This window comes from Rhipicephalus microplus, chromosome 7 (genome assembly GCF_043290135.1).
Source record: "Rhipicephalus microplus isolate Deutch F79 chromosome 7, USDA_Rmic, whole genome shotgun sequence".
NCBI classification, from domain to species: domain Eukaryota; kingdom Metazoa; phylum Arthropoda; class Arachnida; order Ixodida; family Ixodidae; genus Rhipicephalus; species Rhipicephalus microplus.
In genome coordinates this window covers 81,063,801-81,082,371 of record NC_134706.1, presented here as the reverse complement: position 1 = coordinate 81,082,371, position 18,571 = coordinate 81,063,801, and the positions used below count along the sequence as shown (strand labels likewise).

General features: G+C 43.6%; 1 protein-coding gene across 4 annotated transcripts in view; it reads right to left on the bottom strand.

Annotated features, from left to right (window-relative positions):
• The window catches only part of nonC (serine/threonine-protein kinase Smg1), a 195,597-nt gene that overhangs the window by 18,759 nt on the left and 158,267 nt on the right, over positions 1-18,571 (bottom strand). For 3 of the 4 annotated variants that reach the window (XM_075869329.1, XM_037430511.2, XM_075869331.1), the window contains 8 exons: positions 17,909-18,010; positions 13,244-13,449; positions 11,650-11,721; positions 8,715-8,894; positions 7,609-7,678; positions 7,205-7,353; positions 6,368-6,532; positions 1,973-2,304 (listed from right to left, as the gene is read on the bottom strand). In XM_075869329.1, coding sequence (XP_075725444.1) covers positions 1,973-2,304; positions 6,368-6,532; positions 7,205-7,353; positions 7,609-7,678; positions 8,715-8,894; positions 11,650-11,721; positions 13,244-13,449; positions 17,909-18,010 — 1,276 coding nt within the window. The remainder of the gene's footprint in view (positions 1-1,972; positions 2,305-6,367; positions 6,533-7,204; positions 7,354-7,608; positions 7,679-8,714; positions 8,895-11,649; positions 11,722-13,243; positions 13,450-17,908; positions 18,011-18,571) is intronic. The other variant, XM_075869330.1, reaches the window with a different exon arrangement.

Here is an 18,571-nt window from a genome sequence, read left to right as displayed (position 1 = left end):
GAAGAAGCATGAGCATGCTGAAAACTTCGAGCATGCCATGAAAAGAAAGCGCACCAAGGAGAATGATGATGACTACATTCCTGGTGGCTTCTAACATAGTTAATACACCGATTCACACCTTTTCTTGTTAAATATAAGTGCTCAGCATGTTCCTAAACTTCTTTTCTCGTTTTCTCAAAACAACATTTTTCATCACACCCTAAGCCATCGCCCACAGTATCTTTTGATGTAGCAGTCGGATTTTGATAATTCTTGCAGCATTTGAAAGCTTATACATTGATTAGTGCAAGAAAACCAAAAAAATGTAATATTTTTATTTACAATATTGATTTAATTAGCAACAAACTTAAGCAACAGTTTCAGATTTCTAATGAGTATACTTGTTAAGGCCATAACTCTGGTACCAATGAAGCTAAAAATAAAGTTATGGTTTTGTTGCACTCCCTGGCCTTCATGGAATGCTGTCATATCAAATTTGTAGCAATATTTTATGAGGAAGATGTCAAAAGGCTGGGCAGAATGCAGAATGCAAGTTTATGTAACAGTCAATATTTAGAAATCTAAAAGTGATAGCAAAAAACTAATTGCATATTTGTTTTCAGCTGTGAAAAATACATATTGTATTAAAATTTCAGCTGAAAATACTGAAATTAAAAAAAAAAAAAATTTCAGACCAGTCTCTCCTTAAAATTCTTCGCGCTAACGCGGGTTAAAACATGGAAGTAATAAAAGCATGGCAGTGGTGTGAAATATGTGCTGTGAAAATGAATGGCAAAATGTCATGATAATAATAACATGGAGGAGGTGTAGGCACCGCAGCCACGACCACAGTACAGAGGTCGTGCTCTGGAAGACCTTGAAATATCGGGTGAAAGCTATGCACATCTTTTAAAAAAGTGAGAAGTGTGTGTAGTTTAAAAAGCGGATCCCTACCGATGAGAATGCCAGGTTGTAGTGGAAGCTGCTGTCGGCAGGGCAGTAAAAAATGCTTTTTCCTTGGAGCATCAAGCTCATTGCACTGGACGAGAATGTGGAGAACCGTAAGTGGTTCTCCACATTTCTCACAATACGGTGGATCGCCGGTATACAAAAGATATGAATGTGTAGAGTATGTATGTCCTGTTCTAAGCCTTGTTAGTGTTACTTCAGTGTGTCGTGATTTTGATAGTGGCGGCCAATAACCTAGTTGCGGCTTAATAGCATGGAGTTTATTGTCTGTATGTCTATCCCACGTGCTCTGCCAATACCGCCCGAGCTTTCGTTTTAGAAAAGGTTTTAGGTCAAGTGTAGGGATTGGTAATGATGCATTGGGAGTGGTGTTGTTGGCGGAAGCGGCCAGCTTGTCGGCCAATGCGCTCCCTTGTATCTCAGATGCCCTGGAACCCAGCAGACAACGACGTGCTGTTCTGATGTGTACGGTGTGCACAGAAGTGAGTAAAGTGACACCAGCACGGGGTTCTTGTGTTCTTTAGGAGTTTTCAGGGCTTTGACCACGCTTAGGGAATCGGTGTATATTACTGCCTTTTGTAATTTTATCTGTTTGATGTGTTTTACGACCGCCAGTATTGCGTAAGCTTCTCCTGTGAAAATGCTTGCATCAGGATTAAGAACGCCGGCCTCGGAAAAGGATTGGCCTACCGCAGCGTATGACACAGAAGTGTTTGACTTTGACGCGTCGGTAAAGAACTTGGGACGTGTATGTATGTTGTAGTTCTAGGAAGTATGTAGGAAGTATCATCAGCCTGACTACGCCTAATGCAGGGTAAAGGCATCTTCCATGTTCCTACAGTCAACACACTCTGCTGCCCCCAATAAATCCGTGTGGTTCAACCAATAAACTTCAGCTGATAGTACTGTGTTTCCGTTTTCGTTGCCTTCCATCCGCGTCTATCGCGCTGTTAGCCAAAATGAAACTAAGGCCTGTCCGCTTTCCCCGAAGCGATGTTTGCTCATAAAGTTGCCCAAGGCTCACCTGGCTGGCAGGGTCTGTCCACCAGGGTTGGGCAGGGCCTCCTCGTGCAGCCAATGGTGGGCAGCAAGACGCAGCTGGCAGCGGTGCAGCCGCACCCGCAGCAACCCCTCCGCCTGGTCCAGGCGGCGCAGGACGTCGCGGTGGCGCTGTGCTGACTCCAGGGACCTGACGGCCAGCACCGCCTCACTGCTGGCCTCCCAGCCGTCCGACAGGGACTCCAGCGTGCGGCTGGCTGGGGTGTCCAGCAGCAGCTGGCTCTGACTGCCGCCGTGGGGCAGGGCCAGCACGGCACACAGGCACGCAGACAGGGCAAACGATGGCAGGCCCAGCATCTGAAACAAGACAAGGGAGACTTAGCATAAGAAGTTATAAGAATAGCAGAAAAATGCATGCGCGATTTTTTTGCAAATGATAGCAGCGCTCCTGTAACAAGGTAAAAAAAACATGAAAACGAGACAATAGCAATTAAAACCAAATTAATAAAACCCTCACATATTCCCCATGTGCCAATAAGTGCATTAATTTTTGTTAAGAATGTATGATGCCAAAACAGTCGACTTTGCATTTGCACCTCCAGCTCCAGCAGCGTGCAACAGTTCGTGTGTTTGTAGCGTGGTCAATCGATGGCCCACAATTGAAACTCAACATTCAAAATGAAGAATATTTTGTCTTAGCCAGCAGCCAAGCACATCTATGTATAGAACCCATCGGGATGGAATCCTGGTCTCAGAAGTCCTTCCGGGGGCAGCGAGAAATGGATAAGACATTCAACATGCATACAGCGCATCTTATCATGCCGTTCATATGTGTCAAGGAGACACATAGTTGTATATGTTGCGATAGTCTACCCGGAGCAAAGGCCATATGCGCATGCGCTGTTCGCCACACATTTGTTCTCTTTCCGATATTTGTTGCCTGCTTTTTTATTTTTTTTGTCTTGTGTATTTAATTTTGGAAGTACTGGTTTGTAGTTGCCGCTTTTGCTATTTTCTGGATTGTTTGCGTTTATGCCTGTATCACGACATGAGCTGGGAAACAACTTGGCTGCGTTTTTCTGCCCTTGTTGATGAAATCTGTAGGCACAGTGATATTTTTCGTCGTCTGTTTCTCATTTGGAAGTATGTCACTACTTGTCTGCAAACTGACAGCACTTCTATGTTGACCCATAATAATCAGCAATGACTTTATCTTGTATTAGTCCAACCGCACTCAAGTCGGATATTGTTGAAAAGTGTAAATCACCATTAACATTTTTACATATGAACATGCAGTCATTACGCCAAAAATATGATGACTTTTGCATTTTAATAAACGAGTTCGGGTTTTCCTTCTCGGTTATTATGCTGACTGAGACGTGGTACTCTGATCTTGATACCATACATTTAGACGGCTACAGTGCCGTTTCTTTGAATAGGAAATTGAAAAGGGGAGGCGGCGTATGCATGTTCACAAAACTGGGATTTACCTATGACCTCCTCGATGACTTTTCTTGGTCCACAACGGACATTGAGATAATTTGTATAAAATGCAACAATTTTGTATTTGCTGTCGTGTATAGGCCACCTGATGGTAACTTGAGCAAATTTTTCACGTTTCTAGAGGCTATTTTTTCGTTTGTAAACATAAACCAATACTCTTTAATTTTAGGAGGTGACCTAAACATAGATATGCTGACAAAAACTCCTAAACAGGGCGAATTATCTGCGATTCTCGATTCCCATTTTTTGTTTAATGTAATAACCACTCCCACACGTATCACTGCAACTAGTGAAACTCTTATCGACCTTTTTATTACTAACCTAGCAATTAATAACCTATTCTCTGGTACCATTAATGTGACACTTAGCGACCACTTGCCTATCTATTTAGTAACTGATACGTACAATACAGCAAAAGAATTCACTGTAAATATAATATATCAAGACATCAACGCGGTTACACTGTCGCAGTTCCGAGATGAACTCGCCAGAACAAGCTGGAACGCAGTTTTTGCGTGCTCTACGGCTGATACCGCATATGACCATTTCATAGAAATTTTTTCTTCGGTATATAAAAAACACTTTCCGTACAAAGAAATAACTAAGCCAAAACGCGCACGTAAGCCTTGGGTAACGTTAAGTATATTGAAAATGATACGTACGAAAAACAGACTGTACCAGGTGTTCTTGAAAAATCGCGATTTGAATGAACTGAAAGCGTTTAGGGCATACAGAAACAGTCTTTCAAAAACTTTAAGGCAAGCCAAACGCGACTATTACCATACTATTTTTAACGGTATCGTAGATGTCAAGCAAATGTGGAAAAAACTAAACACAATTATATCTTCAAGTAATAGGACGCCCGGTGTCGACGAAATTACAATTGATAATCATATATTTAAAGGAACAGCATTAGCCAATAAATTCAATGGGTACTTTACTTCCATGTCAGAAAGTACTTACGACGGAAATGCATTAAGTTACATGCCAACACCTATAGCCCCCTCAATATTTATTGACCCTACGGAGCAAACTGAGGTAAACAACGTTTTCATGAAGCTTAAAAAAAGCAAAAGTGAGGACATTGACGGCATAAAAATGGAACCGGTTATCTTTGTTATTGATTTATTATCACCCTGCCTGACGCATATTTATAATATTGTTTTAAGCACAGGTATGTTCCCTAAGCGGATGAAAAATGCCAAAGTTGCAGTGCTTCATAAAGGTGGTGACAAAAATGAAATGAGTAATTACCGGCCAATATCGGTATTACCTATATTTTCAAAGGCTCTAGAAAAAATAATTTTCACTAGATTGTATAAATTTTTGGACTCGCATTCTGTGATTACAACAGCACAATATGGGTTCAGGTCTGGCGTATCGACGGAGACAGCGCTGTTGCATCAAAAAGAGTTGATACTGGGCAACATTGAAGCAAGAAAGCTAACATTAGGCGTATTCATAGACTTTACGAAGGCGTTCGACAGAATTGATCACCAAACCTTGTTAGAAAAATTGTTTTATTACGGGATTAGAGGCATCGCACTCGATTTAGTAGAAAGCTACCTTAGTGATCGGTACCAGTGTGTGTCTATAAATAGGCAAACATCTATGCCCAAAAAAATCAAACGCGGTGTACCACAGGGAAGCATATTAGGACCTCTTCTATTTAACCTTTATATCAATGATATTGTAAATGTAGATCACTCAATAACGTACATTATTTATGCAGATGATACAAGCTTATTCTTTACGGGAACAAATATAGACGATTTGATAAAAGCAGCTAATAAAACGTTAGTCAATTTTTCGAAATGGTCCTGCCAAAATTCGTTACAGATCAACAGCTCTAAAACCAAGGCCGTTCTTTTCCGTGCGAAAGGAATAACATGTGCGTACACACAAAAACTGATGCTAAATAATTTCAATATCGAAATTTCAGAGACTGTCAAAACTTTGGGCGTCATCTTTCATCAACATATGTTCTGGAATTCTCACACTGAACAATTGTGTATTAAGCTAAGAAAAGCCCTTGGCGTGCTGAGAAGGTGTCAGTCGTTTCTACCGCTCCCCCAGAAACTTCTTATCTTTAATACGCTTTTTTGTTCTCATCTACGCTATTGTAAGTTGGTATGGGCTTCTGGAACTGAAACATCAAAACAAAAGTTGTATACACTTCAAAAAAGCGCTTTGCGGGCTGTTGCAAATATAGGTTACAGAGAACACACATCCCATTTATTTGTCAAGTTTAAAGTTTTAAAATTTTGTGTTGCATATGAACATAACTTGTTGTTGTCTTTGAGGTCTGAAATTCGAAAGAATTGCGCAAACCTGAGAGGCTTAGCACATTTACAGCCGAAAATTTTGTTGCGTCCGATGCGGAGTTCTGAACACTGGCACATCCCCCGACCGCGAACAAATTACGGACTCCAAATGCTAAAGCACTCTGTTCCCCATATACTAAATAAGTTCAAGCTCACAGAACAGCAATTGCGTCTCCTTTCAAGTAGTGATATATTAAACCTGTTTGTATAAGGAGCTATAAACCCAGAAAAATTACACCCAGTACTTGTAAATGCATGAAATTTTAAGTGTACCCCTTTCAGTTATAGCGTCTTATATTGGTTGCCTTTTTTCCCAAAAATTGTTTGTAAACACCCAAGTGTGCATCTATTCTGTACTTCATAAACAACCACTAGAATGTTATTTTCTTTTCTTTTTTCTTTCAATCATACGTGAGCACTGTATGGAGTTTGGTGTGCCATTGTTTCTGTTGCCTTGTACAAATGGGAGGTGGGGCTAGTCAAGCTGCTATAGCGCAGCTTTTTTCCTACTTTCCATGCCACAATTGTTTCTTGTTTGTGTAAATCACGGTGTATCGTTGTGGTGAAATAAATTTCAACTTTCATACACGCACCTGAACTCGGTAGATGGTGCCAATGCAGTGCTTGACAGGCAGAAAGGCATGGTCTTCGGCCATGCCCGTCAGCAGTGGTGGCGAGAAGATCTGGTGCATGCACTGCAGGCACTGCAGGAACATCACATCCTTCAGGTATGCGTCCAGGGCGTCCACGTGCGGGGGCTGCACGGTAGGAACGCAATCACACTATCGCCACTGCAACACGTCACATTTGGCTGGTTCCTTCCGGGTAACGACTGCCGTTCATAGCACTTCTAGGGCAATCTTACCTCTGACCTTATAGTACCACTGAAATGTGGTGCAGTTCCACCAACGCTATTACTCTTATCCGTACTAAAACTTGGAAAGCATCGTACTAAAACTTGGAAAGCAAGTCAGTAATGTACATGAAGCACCACGCTGGTGTTTCATTTGATGACGACGACAATACACCCAAACTTCAATACAACAAACCCGGATATTACGAAATATCGCTTATAACGAAGTAAATTAATATTCTTGCAATAGATATAGTGTTAGGAATATACTTTTACAGCGAACTTTTGTATATAACAAACTTAATTTGTTGTAAGACACAACTACGTTATTATGAGGTTTGAGTGTATAACAATGCGTGAGTGCACCCTTACATTGCGTTGATACTAAGGTGAAAGGCAACAGTGCCGCCTGACCATGTGCCCAGCACCATATTAGGTAAACTTGTGCATGGGCAGCGACAACGCAACACTGCTTACAAGTACTTCCGAAAAGCATGATGAGCACGACTGTTACGTTGCGGCCAAAGTGGACTACAGCTTCGCAAAGGCCATAAAACGTGAATAGGGCAGCACTCACGCAGAGCGAGTAGGAGTTCCAGACTATGTCGACGCACTTCCATTCGAGACCTATGCCTTCCAGCAAGGCGTAGAATTTGGACAATTCGGTGGCAGTCTTGCCAAAAAGGCCGTGGAAACCTTGGACAAGCATCTTCCCAGGTGTCAGTCCTGAAAGTAATACACAAGAAATTGTAACTGCACTGTGAACTTGTTTAGCAGCGGTTGTAGGGACTGTCACTGTAATGTGTTCCTTCGTCCTCCACATGCTCAGTGTAAAAAAAAAAAAAGAATGATCAGCTGAGAACCCGAATTCCCTGCTAGAATCACAAACGAAAGACTTCAGGCTGCGATGCTTCAGCTTCTGCGAGAGTTATGTGAGCAAATTCCCACACCTACTGGCAAAACGAGTGAACTGCCACTCACCAGTGTCGTCTGTCTTCAACAACTCGTCTAAAGCAACCTTGATGTCTTCCAGAGCTGGAGTTGGTTCATACTGCAAAGGCAGGAGTCAAACGTCAGGCATGCCAACTGCCAAAAGTATGCCTGTAATGAATCTTTCCAATTTGTAGCACAGGTCTCAATATTTGCAGAGCGCTTGCATAAAGAAAACCTTTATCCGACCACCTCATGAATTTCACAGTCAAAAGGTGTGCATATTGAAGCTCAGATGAAACGACTAAAGAACCGCAATAGGGATGGTGGCGTTGGCTTGCGTATCGAAGGATTTATTAATGATTCTAACTCAAGATCAGTTATCCAAGTCTAATGTTGGTTGAGGACAATAATTTCTGATGATCCTGAGGACTGCGCAGTTGCATCAAGTTTGTTATACAAGCCTCACCTCGCTCCTCCTTCCCATCGAAACCGGTCACAATACCTTGCAATCCCTACTGTGTGTAAAAGGAAAGTGAAGATTAAAAGAAAATTACATTTTTACTGGGCTTTCTTCTGTCGTTGGTCTTTCTGTATGTGCATGTGACCTTTGACACAAGTACACATCGAAAGGATTCCTCTCACTCACTTTCGCTCCTTTTGTGTAACCCAACAATCGCAAACTGCAGTGAAAAGATGAATGGAGGGAAGACCACTGGCTAAGATGAATAATTACAATAACTTTTGGGGTTTTTCGTCCTAAAGACCATGATATGGTTAAGAGAGGTACCATTACGCAGGGCTTCGAATATTTCGACCCCCTGGGGTTCCGCAACGTGCCCCTAAATCTTAAAGCACACAGGACTCCAACATTTTGGCTCCATCGAAATGCTGCCGGCGCAGCCAACACTGATTAAAAGTGACATCTAAGGCGGCAATTAGAATATAAAATTCACAGCACCACAACCATCTCTCTTCTAGAGGTCACTACTACAATGTAGAGAAAAGTGTGAAGGGAAATGAGATAGAAGAGAAAAGAAATAGATAACAAAGAAAACCAGCTGAGGAAAATAGTTCCAATTTAGTAATGGCACTAGAATGCCCCCCCACAAATCGGCATGCCACACATCTATCATTTTAATGCCTGCTGCACTCACTGGGACACCGTCGGTCATCTTCTGGTGCAACTGCTGAGTCAGCTCCCCAATGAACTCCACAACACCCTGACCCCCGAGGGGTGGTTCGTGCATACTGGACACCAGGGCCAGCACACTCATCTCCATGGATCTCTTCAGAGCCTCGGGCAGAATGATGTTCTGGAAGTGCACCACCACGTCCTGCAAGCACACCACGGTTGCTATGATCGAAGAACTGCGTCGCTGCCGTTGCACTTAGCGCAACAATCCTCTCCACCTGCCGCCTTTCTCGAGTTCAAACGTACCTGCCATGCTGTCTCAAGAACTCAAGAAAAGTGCTGGTGTACAAGACTGGGCAGACGAAAGATTGATAGCAATTAAACATTAAAAATAACACCTGAGGTTTTACGTTGTTATGCTAGGGAGTCCAAGCCAAACTGCATTGCTTCGACGAAGTATTCAAGTTGGTATCGTTTGATGCAAGTGGCGTCAAAATCGATAGACCGGCTGATGTAACCAGCGCCAAAACCAGTGAGCGAGCTGTCTGATGCAACAGATGTCAGCCAAGGAGTCAGCCTGATGCAATCCACGGATCTATCTGTGGATGCAATCCACAGCAACAGTCTGATGCAATCCACGGCAACGCTTGCGGTGCGTCTGATGCAACGCGCAACAAGCCCCCTCCACCCACGGGTTCGATTCCAGCCAGCGACAAGCGGCTAGAATCGCTTTGCTTCCCGGTTGGAGGCTTCGAAGTAATGGTTGATGCAAGGGATCCTAGAGGCTGTAAAAGAACCAAGCTGTGCGAAGATGGGAGAGAGCGACCGAAGAAATCCCGAGCCATTGTTGCACCTCGGTGCGAGCCCCCAGAAGCTGTCAGCCCCAGTGCCGAATATGTAACGCCTGTGTTTATACTGTACATAAATGTTGTCTTAACTCACCGTCGCTTTCTCTACTCTGTCTATCAGCTCTGCACAGATGCAGCTGCGAGCTGAGATGCCTGATACCCAACAACATCCCAAGACCACGACATGATCATGAGACGCCGTAGTGGAGGGCTCTGGGAATTCTGACCATCTGGTGCTCAACTTGCACTGACATCGCACTGACATTGCCCAGCACATGGACTTCAACCATTTCATCTTTATCGAAATACGACCGCTGCAGCCAGGATCGAACCCGTAACCTTTGGGCTGGCAGCCAAGCACCCTCGCCACTAATCCACTGAGGCAAACAGCAATTAAACTTTCATGCATTTAACATATACCATATTGACTCGTGTAATGAACCCACTTTAATAATGAACCCACCCCCACCTTCGTCCTTAAAAAATTTTTTTAGTAATGCATCTGCATGCTACAAACAAGTTGTACCATCACAAGGCAGACTCAGCCGTTACAACTTTGACATCCATCTACAATGCCCAGACTGAACAGAAGTATACTGTTCACTCGCACACATGCTCCGGATATGTCCCGCGTTACATCAGGGACCTCTCATCAGTCACCAGTGAGTCTAACTGGGAAGAGGCAATCAGAAGCCCCAAACTCCAAAACCAACTAAAGGTAGTCCAGAGGGCCCAAGAACTGGCAGAACGCCACCACATTCCTGTCCCAACTTGGGTGTCGCCTACAGTAGCGGCTACTAGAATTTCCCTCATGGACACCCTGGTGGCTTAAACTTTTCAGGACCTTTTAATAAAGTTCTTGATTGACGGACTTAATGTATCTGTGCATTTTGTTTTGTCGCAATAGTCAATACCGATGACGATCGAAACAACGTAAAATCACACCATTATATCACAATATAATGAAGCAATTAAAGTCGAAACATAGTTTAACAACCATGCTAACCATGCAAGCAGCGCGAGTGTGGACGACGTCGATCGCATTTTGCGCAGAGCACCATCTGTTGAACGCCAAAGAAACCCTTTGCTTATAGCGCCATGCAAGCACAGTGGCATGAAAAAAAGAAGCAAAAAATGAAGCGCAACCACTGAGCCGACAACGCGACGTGCACCTGCAACATGTGTGCACCACAACCAGACGCTGTATTTTTGTTGATCGGCTGGTACGCTAGCAACCGTCGGGCACTCGCTAGAGCATGGAAACCAAAGCGACCGCGCGACACTTTCAACGTTGACTCATGCGCGTTGACCTGTACAAGCACTATTTGCAAAGCTGCACCGCACGTACTGAAAAACTTCTTTCACCTTGCGCTTGCGTGCGGTAGGTGTCCCGGCACGTGCGGCGCGGCAGTGTGGATAGCGCCCGTATATCTTTGGGCTAGAACAAAAGGTACGTTGCGCATTTCGCGGGCCAAAACAAGGAGTTTTCCTTTGTGAAGAGCGAAGTTCTCGCTTGAATAGAAGCTCTGTAAATCTGCTACTAAATTGAAGGCCAGCAGCGGCCAGACAGGGAGTTTTTTAATACCACCATGCTAAATTTTTGCTGTTTTAACTCCCTTGACTTCTCCCACCTAATAAAAGCTCCCCCCGAATTGGCGTCAACCTTTCTGAACGAAAAGAAGGAGGGTTCATTATGCAAGTGAATAAGGTATTTAGAGTAAAAAAATTGGGAAACACACGCTCTTGTGATCTCAAGACACGTTTCGAGACATGCGAAGTTCTGGGATATTCTCTAAGTAGCCATATCTTGCATTCCAAATAATTGATATATTAAACGACTCCATGGTACCCTTTGAGTTTGATATTTATTTACACAAACTGCAGCACTAAGTGCTCTATGGCAGGAGAATTATAGATATGAATTCGACTATATCAGTCTGGCAAATTTTTTTTAGATGTGCCTGCTTGCTTCTTCTCCCTGACTTAGTGTCCTCATCAGTGCATTACACACAAATCCAACGAGAACTCCGCAGAAACCTAAGTGAAGCGAGACGAATTCAATGCGAAGGCAACATGTCATCATTCATAAACTAACGCAAATTCTCTCACCAGCAGGGCCGCAAACACGTTGTAGATGGACTCGACCACTGCACACAGCTTCACAGTTTCAGCAGGTGGATCCTGCGAAAATTTGGAGGAGAAACAGGGCAAGTTTTTTTATTTAGCGCAGCTAGTTCGATTACTAGTGATTCATTGTAGGCGGCAAGTCTGACGTCATCGGGATCATTTTGCGTGTGTTATACTCGTGACATGCGTGCTCGCACATTTACATCAATTTCTCAATAATTAGTGCACTGCTGTGATAATATTGTCGTTTTAGACATTGTCATACACTGAGCTTTCACTCTGACTTACATTGAGTGTCCCTTTAAAAAGATTTCCCATTTACTGAGAGTCCATTGTACTATGTTTATATGCACGTTATCAGAGGGGCCCTGCAACTCTTTTCCAAGTAGCCACGGAATAAATTCAGTTGCCTCACGAATTGACCGCTGCAAGAAGTTTTAGAATCCGACCAGTACAAGAGGAGTAACAAAAATTTGTCGAACGCTGCAATGGCTTTCTCTTCTCTTGTCCCAACAAAAAGGCTGGAAGCCAAGCAGGCACGGAAGGCACAGGAGAAGAAGATAAGCCACACGATCCTCGTGACTTTGAGCACCTCTTTTTTTTTTTCTGAACGCCAAGCTTTGCAGTATGATCGCACATGCATGCGTGGACACACTGTAGTCCCAGTAACTTTAGAGTGCGACATGCCCAAATATGCTACCGACGCGATACTCGGGCCTGTGATGCAATGATTTTATAGGAATGAGTATATAGCATCATTTGTCGAGAGAAGAGAGATCTTTAGCTGCCTTTGTGAATTTATTGTAAATTCCAGCCAGAGTGCTGCGCAGCAATATTTGGCTTGCATGTCCTCGGAAGCCTCGACTACCGATCGGTAGTGTTTTCTGGCCATGATCAAGAAGCGTTGCAGGGCCCCTTAAACGAAGCTTCAAATTTTGATGAAGTATCCACTCAGCTGCATACAGCAACAGCAAAGACTCACGCAACATCTTTAGACTACCAATTTTTTATAATTATGGTTTTTGCCGGTTCTGACGGCTACAAGAGCTTGTTGAAGTAAGCTTGCTCAAAGCAAGTTCAAGTGTATATATATATATATATATATATATATATATATATATAAATGAGATCTAACAGACAGCAATGCCAAGGAATGTACAGGGGAAGTTATTAGAACCAATGGAATGTAAATAAGAAGAAAGAAGAAAGAAAAATGGATGAAAAAATAACCAGCCGTGAGCAGGAATCGAACCTACGACCTTCGAATAACGCGTTCGATGCTCTAGAGCATCGTATACACTTCTTTCCCTTATATATATATATATATATATATATATATATATATATATATATATAAAGGGTATATATTTTTTTATTATTTCTGCACTCAATCTTGCACACAGTTGATTTCTCTAATTCTTCAGCCTATCTTGACTAAAGCAGTTATGAGCATCGGAAATTCCAAGCACCATTTCTCCCTTCCCTGGTCTCACACACCCGGAAACAACAAATGATGTGCATGCGAAAGAAGACTAATCAACTGGTTCAACAAGACAAAATCGGAAGGCAGACCGACCAGCTGCACTAGGGCTTGTCCCATCTCGTTTGCCACGGCGGCCAGCATGTGAAGGTCCTGCAAGAACCAATCAGAGCCCCAGAACTGAAGCTCGGCGAGGCGCTCAGCCGAGGCAGCCGCAGTGGTCTCCAAAACAACCATGTTCTGGGCGCAGGGGCAGAGGGCACCAAGCAGGGCAGCCACCACCGCAGGCTTCTGGGACGGGTCTGGGAGCACCAGAGGAGGGGGACAGGGAGACGACACGGGTTGAGATTTAAAACGTTGTTTCAGTGAGCCTTCAGTTTCCTGCGGCGTGCAGGTGGGCTGTTCAAAAGGAATAAGGGACACGAAAACAAAGCACAACACTGACAACAAGCATCACCTCTGCGCACTGGCCAAAACATGTAGACAAACAACACAACAACCGCAAACAGAAAACTAGAGAGAAGAAGCAAGTGGCGCTGGCAACAGGAAATTGGTAAATGAAGAAAAGTAAGAACAACATAAAGTAATAAGATTGGTTTGCCGTTCTGGCGCCGTCAATGTTTGCAATGAAATAAATACGGCACGCTTGACCAGCCAGTCAGTGCGAGAGCTGCCAACGTACGTGTGTGTGGTTCGGTTTGGCGACCGTCATGGCCCATGACTACCCGGCTATCACAAGTGGTGATGAGGTCGACCGACGAACCGGACGGGAACAGCACAATCACACGTTGTCATGCCTGTCGTCGGGAAGCTGGATTCATTCGACCCGAGTACATCGGAGTGGGCGGAATACCGTGAGCGGGCTAAGCTGTACTTCATCGCGAACAACATCCTGAGGGACAAGCGAACAGCTGTATTTTAGACATGCTGCGGTCCAGAGATTTTTTCTCTGGTACGAGGCCTTCTTGCACCGAGCATAATTGCCCAAGTGGACTGACAAAAATTTTTACCACAATTGACAAGCACTACACCCCTCGTGTATCAAAAGTAGTGGCAAGCTTCAAGTTTTTCTCGAGGCATCGAAAAGAGGGGGAGACCGTAAGTGACTACATTGCCTTATTGAAGAAATTGGCTGAACACTGCAATTTCGCAAGCTTTCTAGAGTGCATGTTGCGCGAACAGATAGTCAGCGGAATCAATGACATAATCATGCGAACCTGGCTACTAGAAATGATGTGTTTAACCTTCGAAACTGCGAAGGACACCGCTGTCGCTATGGAGGCAGCGCTAAAAAAGCACGCGAATTGAGCTGTCAGCAAGTAGAGCTAATATCTGAAGAAGATCCAGAGCATGCGAACGTTGTTGCCTCGAAGAAAAATGATAGCTGTTGCTTTCGTTGCAAGGGATGTCATTCTACATGTTGGTGTAGGCACGGCAGCACGATCTGTCACAACTGTTGCCAAAAAGGGCATCTTGCAAGAGTTTGCAGAGTGCAGCCGGGGAGCAGCAATTTCAACTGGAGCCAGTCTAGTTGCAGCCGGTCTAATAGCGTGAACAACCTGGGAGACCTTTCTGTCTCTGCTGAAAAGCCCGAACTTTTCGACTTGTGGACACTTTACACAGCTAGTTCGGAGACAATGCCCACCGCGGTTGAAGTTGACACGTAATGCTCGATATGGAGCTGGACCCCGGCGCTAGTGTGTTGACCATTGATGATGACAAGTTCACCGGGCTTTCTCCGTTGGTGCCAGTGGAACCATCGAGTGTGCAGCTGAGAAGTTTTTTCGGCGACATGAAACACATCCAGAGAAAGCTGGAAGCAATAATCGAACGTGGCGACAAGGAGCGCCACCTACTACTATTTGTCATGAAAGGGGTGTGTCCTACACTGTTTGGACGAAGCTGGATGAAGGCCTTCAAGCTAGCATCGCTCAGATGGAGTCAGCGTCGTGAAGTCTACGGAAGACCTGGTAAGCCAATATTATGAAGTTTTTTTCGAAGCAGCTTGGCACATTTCACGCGGTTGCAACTACTATATCCGTACGAAAGGGAGCGAAGCCACGTTTAGTCAAGGCGCGTCCGATACCATTTGCTTTGCGTGATTGGGTTTTTTAAAGACCACAGAGAATGGAATGGGAAGGCGTTATCAAACTAGTAAAAATTTTTCAGTGGGCAGCGCCCATCATTTTTATATTGAAGTGCAACGACCGGGTTTGGGTCTGCGGCGATTTAAGGACTACCATAAACCCGGTGACAGTCGTTGAGTCTTACCCCATTCCTAAGATTAAATAACTTTTTGCGTCGCATACAGGGAACAAGACGTTCACAAAGCTTGACTTGCAAGACACTTACCAGAAGGTCCCACTCAATGAGGAGTGCCAAGAGCTAGTCACCATTAACACTCCGAGGGGGTTATACTGATTCACAAGACTGCCGTTTGGGGTTTCATCAGCTCTGGCTATATTTCAGCGAAAGATGGAAAATCTTTTGCACGGCCTTACCATTCTGTAATCTACTTTGATGATATTCTGGTCCCAGAAACCAGTGGCCAAGAGCACTGGGAGAATTAGGGCCGAGTATTAGATCGCCAGAAAACTGCGGGACTGCGACTGAAGCTATCCAATTGCGAACTCTTGAAACCAGAAGTCCAGTACTTAGGCCATATCATTAGTGCCGCTGGGCTGCGTCCAAACCTGGCTAAAACTGATGCAGTGCTGGAATCCCCCGCATACCGAGTGGTCAAGGAACTTCGAAGTTACCTCGGGTTGGTTAATTTCTACAGAAGGCTTTTGCTAAACCTTTCTGCGATGTAACAGCTGCTCAGTAGTTTGTTGGCGTTGGGAACACCATAGCACTGGGAAACTGACGAAGAGCAGACATTTTGGAGAAGCAAGTAGCTATTGCTGCTATATTGGCACACTTTGACCCAGGAAAGTCAACTGTGCTTGTCACTGATTGATTGACATGTGGGGTTTAACGTTCCAAAACCACCATATGATTATCAAAGACGCCATAGTGGAGGGCTCCGGAAATTTGTACCACCTGGTTTTCTTGAACGTGCACCCAAATCTGAGCACACCCGCCTACAACATAACTGTGCTTGTCACTGATGCATCTCCCTTTGATATTGGAGCAGTACTGGTGCAACAAGAGTCATCTGGAGAAGAGTGCCCTATTGGTTTTGCCTCCCGCAGCCTGGCTAATGCGGAGAAAAACTACAGCCAATTAGAAAAGGAGCCATTGAGCCTTGTATTTGGTGTAACAAAGTTCAGGCAGTACTTATGGGGCCAGCCTTCCTTAAACCGGTTGTTACCACTCTTTAATCTGTGTGCGGCTTGTAGCCTCGTCCCCTAAAGCTGTCTTGATCTTCCCAATGGTTTCCACTTGGCTGTCCTCCAGTTTTTGGCAAAATTTGATGCATTAGCGCTGCTACAGTCGCTTTGTCATTTTACTTGTAATGAAAAACCGAAGAGAGCACTGCACACTACCTCACCCAAACGCTGCGTCCCAGCGACTGACACTATTGGCAGGCGGGAAAAAATTCCCGCATGCGTACGAAGGTTCAAGATAGGCTGATGCAAGCACGCTTGTTTTAAGTTCATCATGTGCTTGCAAATAATTATAATAATAATAATAATAATAATAATAATAATAATAATAATAATAAGGTCAAATACTTTTCTAACACACCTTGTACCTTTACGATGAAGTTTTTGAATATAATCAACTTATTTTCGTGTCAGATTCAACTTTTGTTGTAATGAAGTTCAAGAGCAGCACATTAATGTTATTTAAATACTGTTACAATCTGAATTCACTTCATATTTGTTCAACATCGACTTCCCTTCAAGCCTACCCTATTCTTTTCAAGCACTGTTCTGAATTTTGTGTTGTGAGGTGCTTTTTAAAGGGGCCCTGCAACCCTTTTTGAGTATGGTCAGAAAGCACTACCGATTGGTAGTAGGGGCTCCTGAGGACACGCGAGCTAAATATGACAGCGCAGCATGCAGCCAAGAATTCACAATAATTCATCCGAGTCTGCAAAAAATTACCTTCTCTTCTCTCGACAAATGACGAAAGATGCTCAAAAATCACTCGTAGAAAGCCTATCTATCAGCCATTGGCTGATTTGAACATGGCGCGCTCGGTCGTTACAGGGATCGCTGCGGAAGGTCGCAATCTGTCCGCGCACGCGCGAGACACTGAAAAAGCCGCGTATTCGAAAAAAAGAAGAAGAAAAAAAAAACAGTGCTGAAGGTCATGAGGCGTTCATGACATATATTTTTTGCCCCTGCCATCCCTCTCCACTTAGCTTCCAGCACTATCGTTGGGACAAGAAGAGAGAAAATGCATTTGCAGCGTGCGACAAATATTTGTAACTCCGCTCGTAGTAGACGGATTCTTAAAATTTTGAGGCATTGAATTCATGAGGCAACAAGTTCTTGTAGTGAATCCAATCTTTGGTTACTTGAAAAAGTATTTCAAGGCCCCTTTAAAGCTGATAACATACACAGACTTGCTTTCCATATTCACAAAAACTGTCCATTCCACACGTCACAGTTTAGAAAGTAGAACACCTTATCTTTAACTTTTAGAGCTATACCTGTGAATTGTTTGCTGCACAAATTAAAACAATCAACATCTTCTCGTGAACTAATTTGCATATATCCTAGATGGCCATGTGCAAAGCATCAAATTACCTACTGATGTAAGTGAATTACAAAACTAATTCAAAAAGAAAGGAACATTCCTTATCCTCACTCTGCTTTTCAAGCAGTTGCTCGTTTGCACGCTCTTTTTCTCCATTTTCATTTGTTACGGTATCGGTCTCTGTGTCTGCAACAGTCTTTCCATCATTGTTGCCTGAAAGAAAAGGAAAAAAAAATGGAATAAAGAGAAAGAGAACGCCTTCAGAGTTGCTGTTTGGTTACATGTATTCCAACTTTTTGGTTCATCATTTGACAGCCCAGTAATTTCACCTTTAAAGCTGTCGACCGTCAGAAATGTTCAGAGCTTGAATCCTGCTCACTAAATTACACATGACCTGTCAAAATTGGCCCTTGTTCAGTGTAGTAAAGCATACATTTTATAAATCATTAAATTGCTGAATTGTGCAGCAGTGCGGTAACATCAACAGGTGATAGGATTACGTGTATTCTGTATGGTCATCACAGTATGTACAGTTATAACCTGGATATAACAATAGTGACAAATTCCTCAAAAAATTCATTATAAAGATGATTTCAAAATATGCAAGTTCAGTACAAAAATTAGGAAAAAAAAACTTCACAAATATAAACTAAAGGTTAACTGAAAGCAGAGCTAATTCAGAGCATTTATTTAGCGATAAAAAATTGTTTTGATATTGCGATAGCAATTATATGGACATTCTCGGCGGGTTGCTGCAGTCGTCGCCATGCTCCG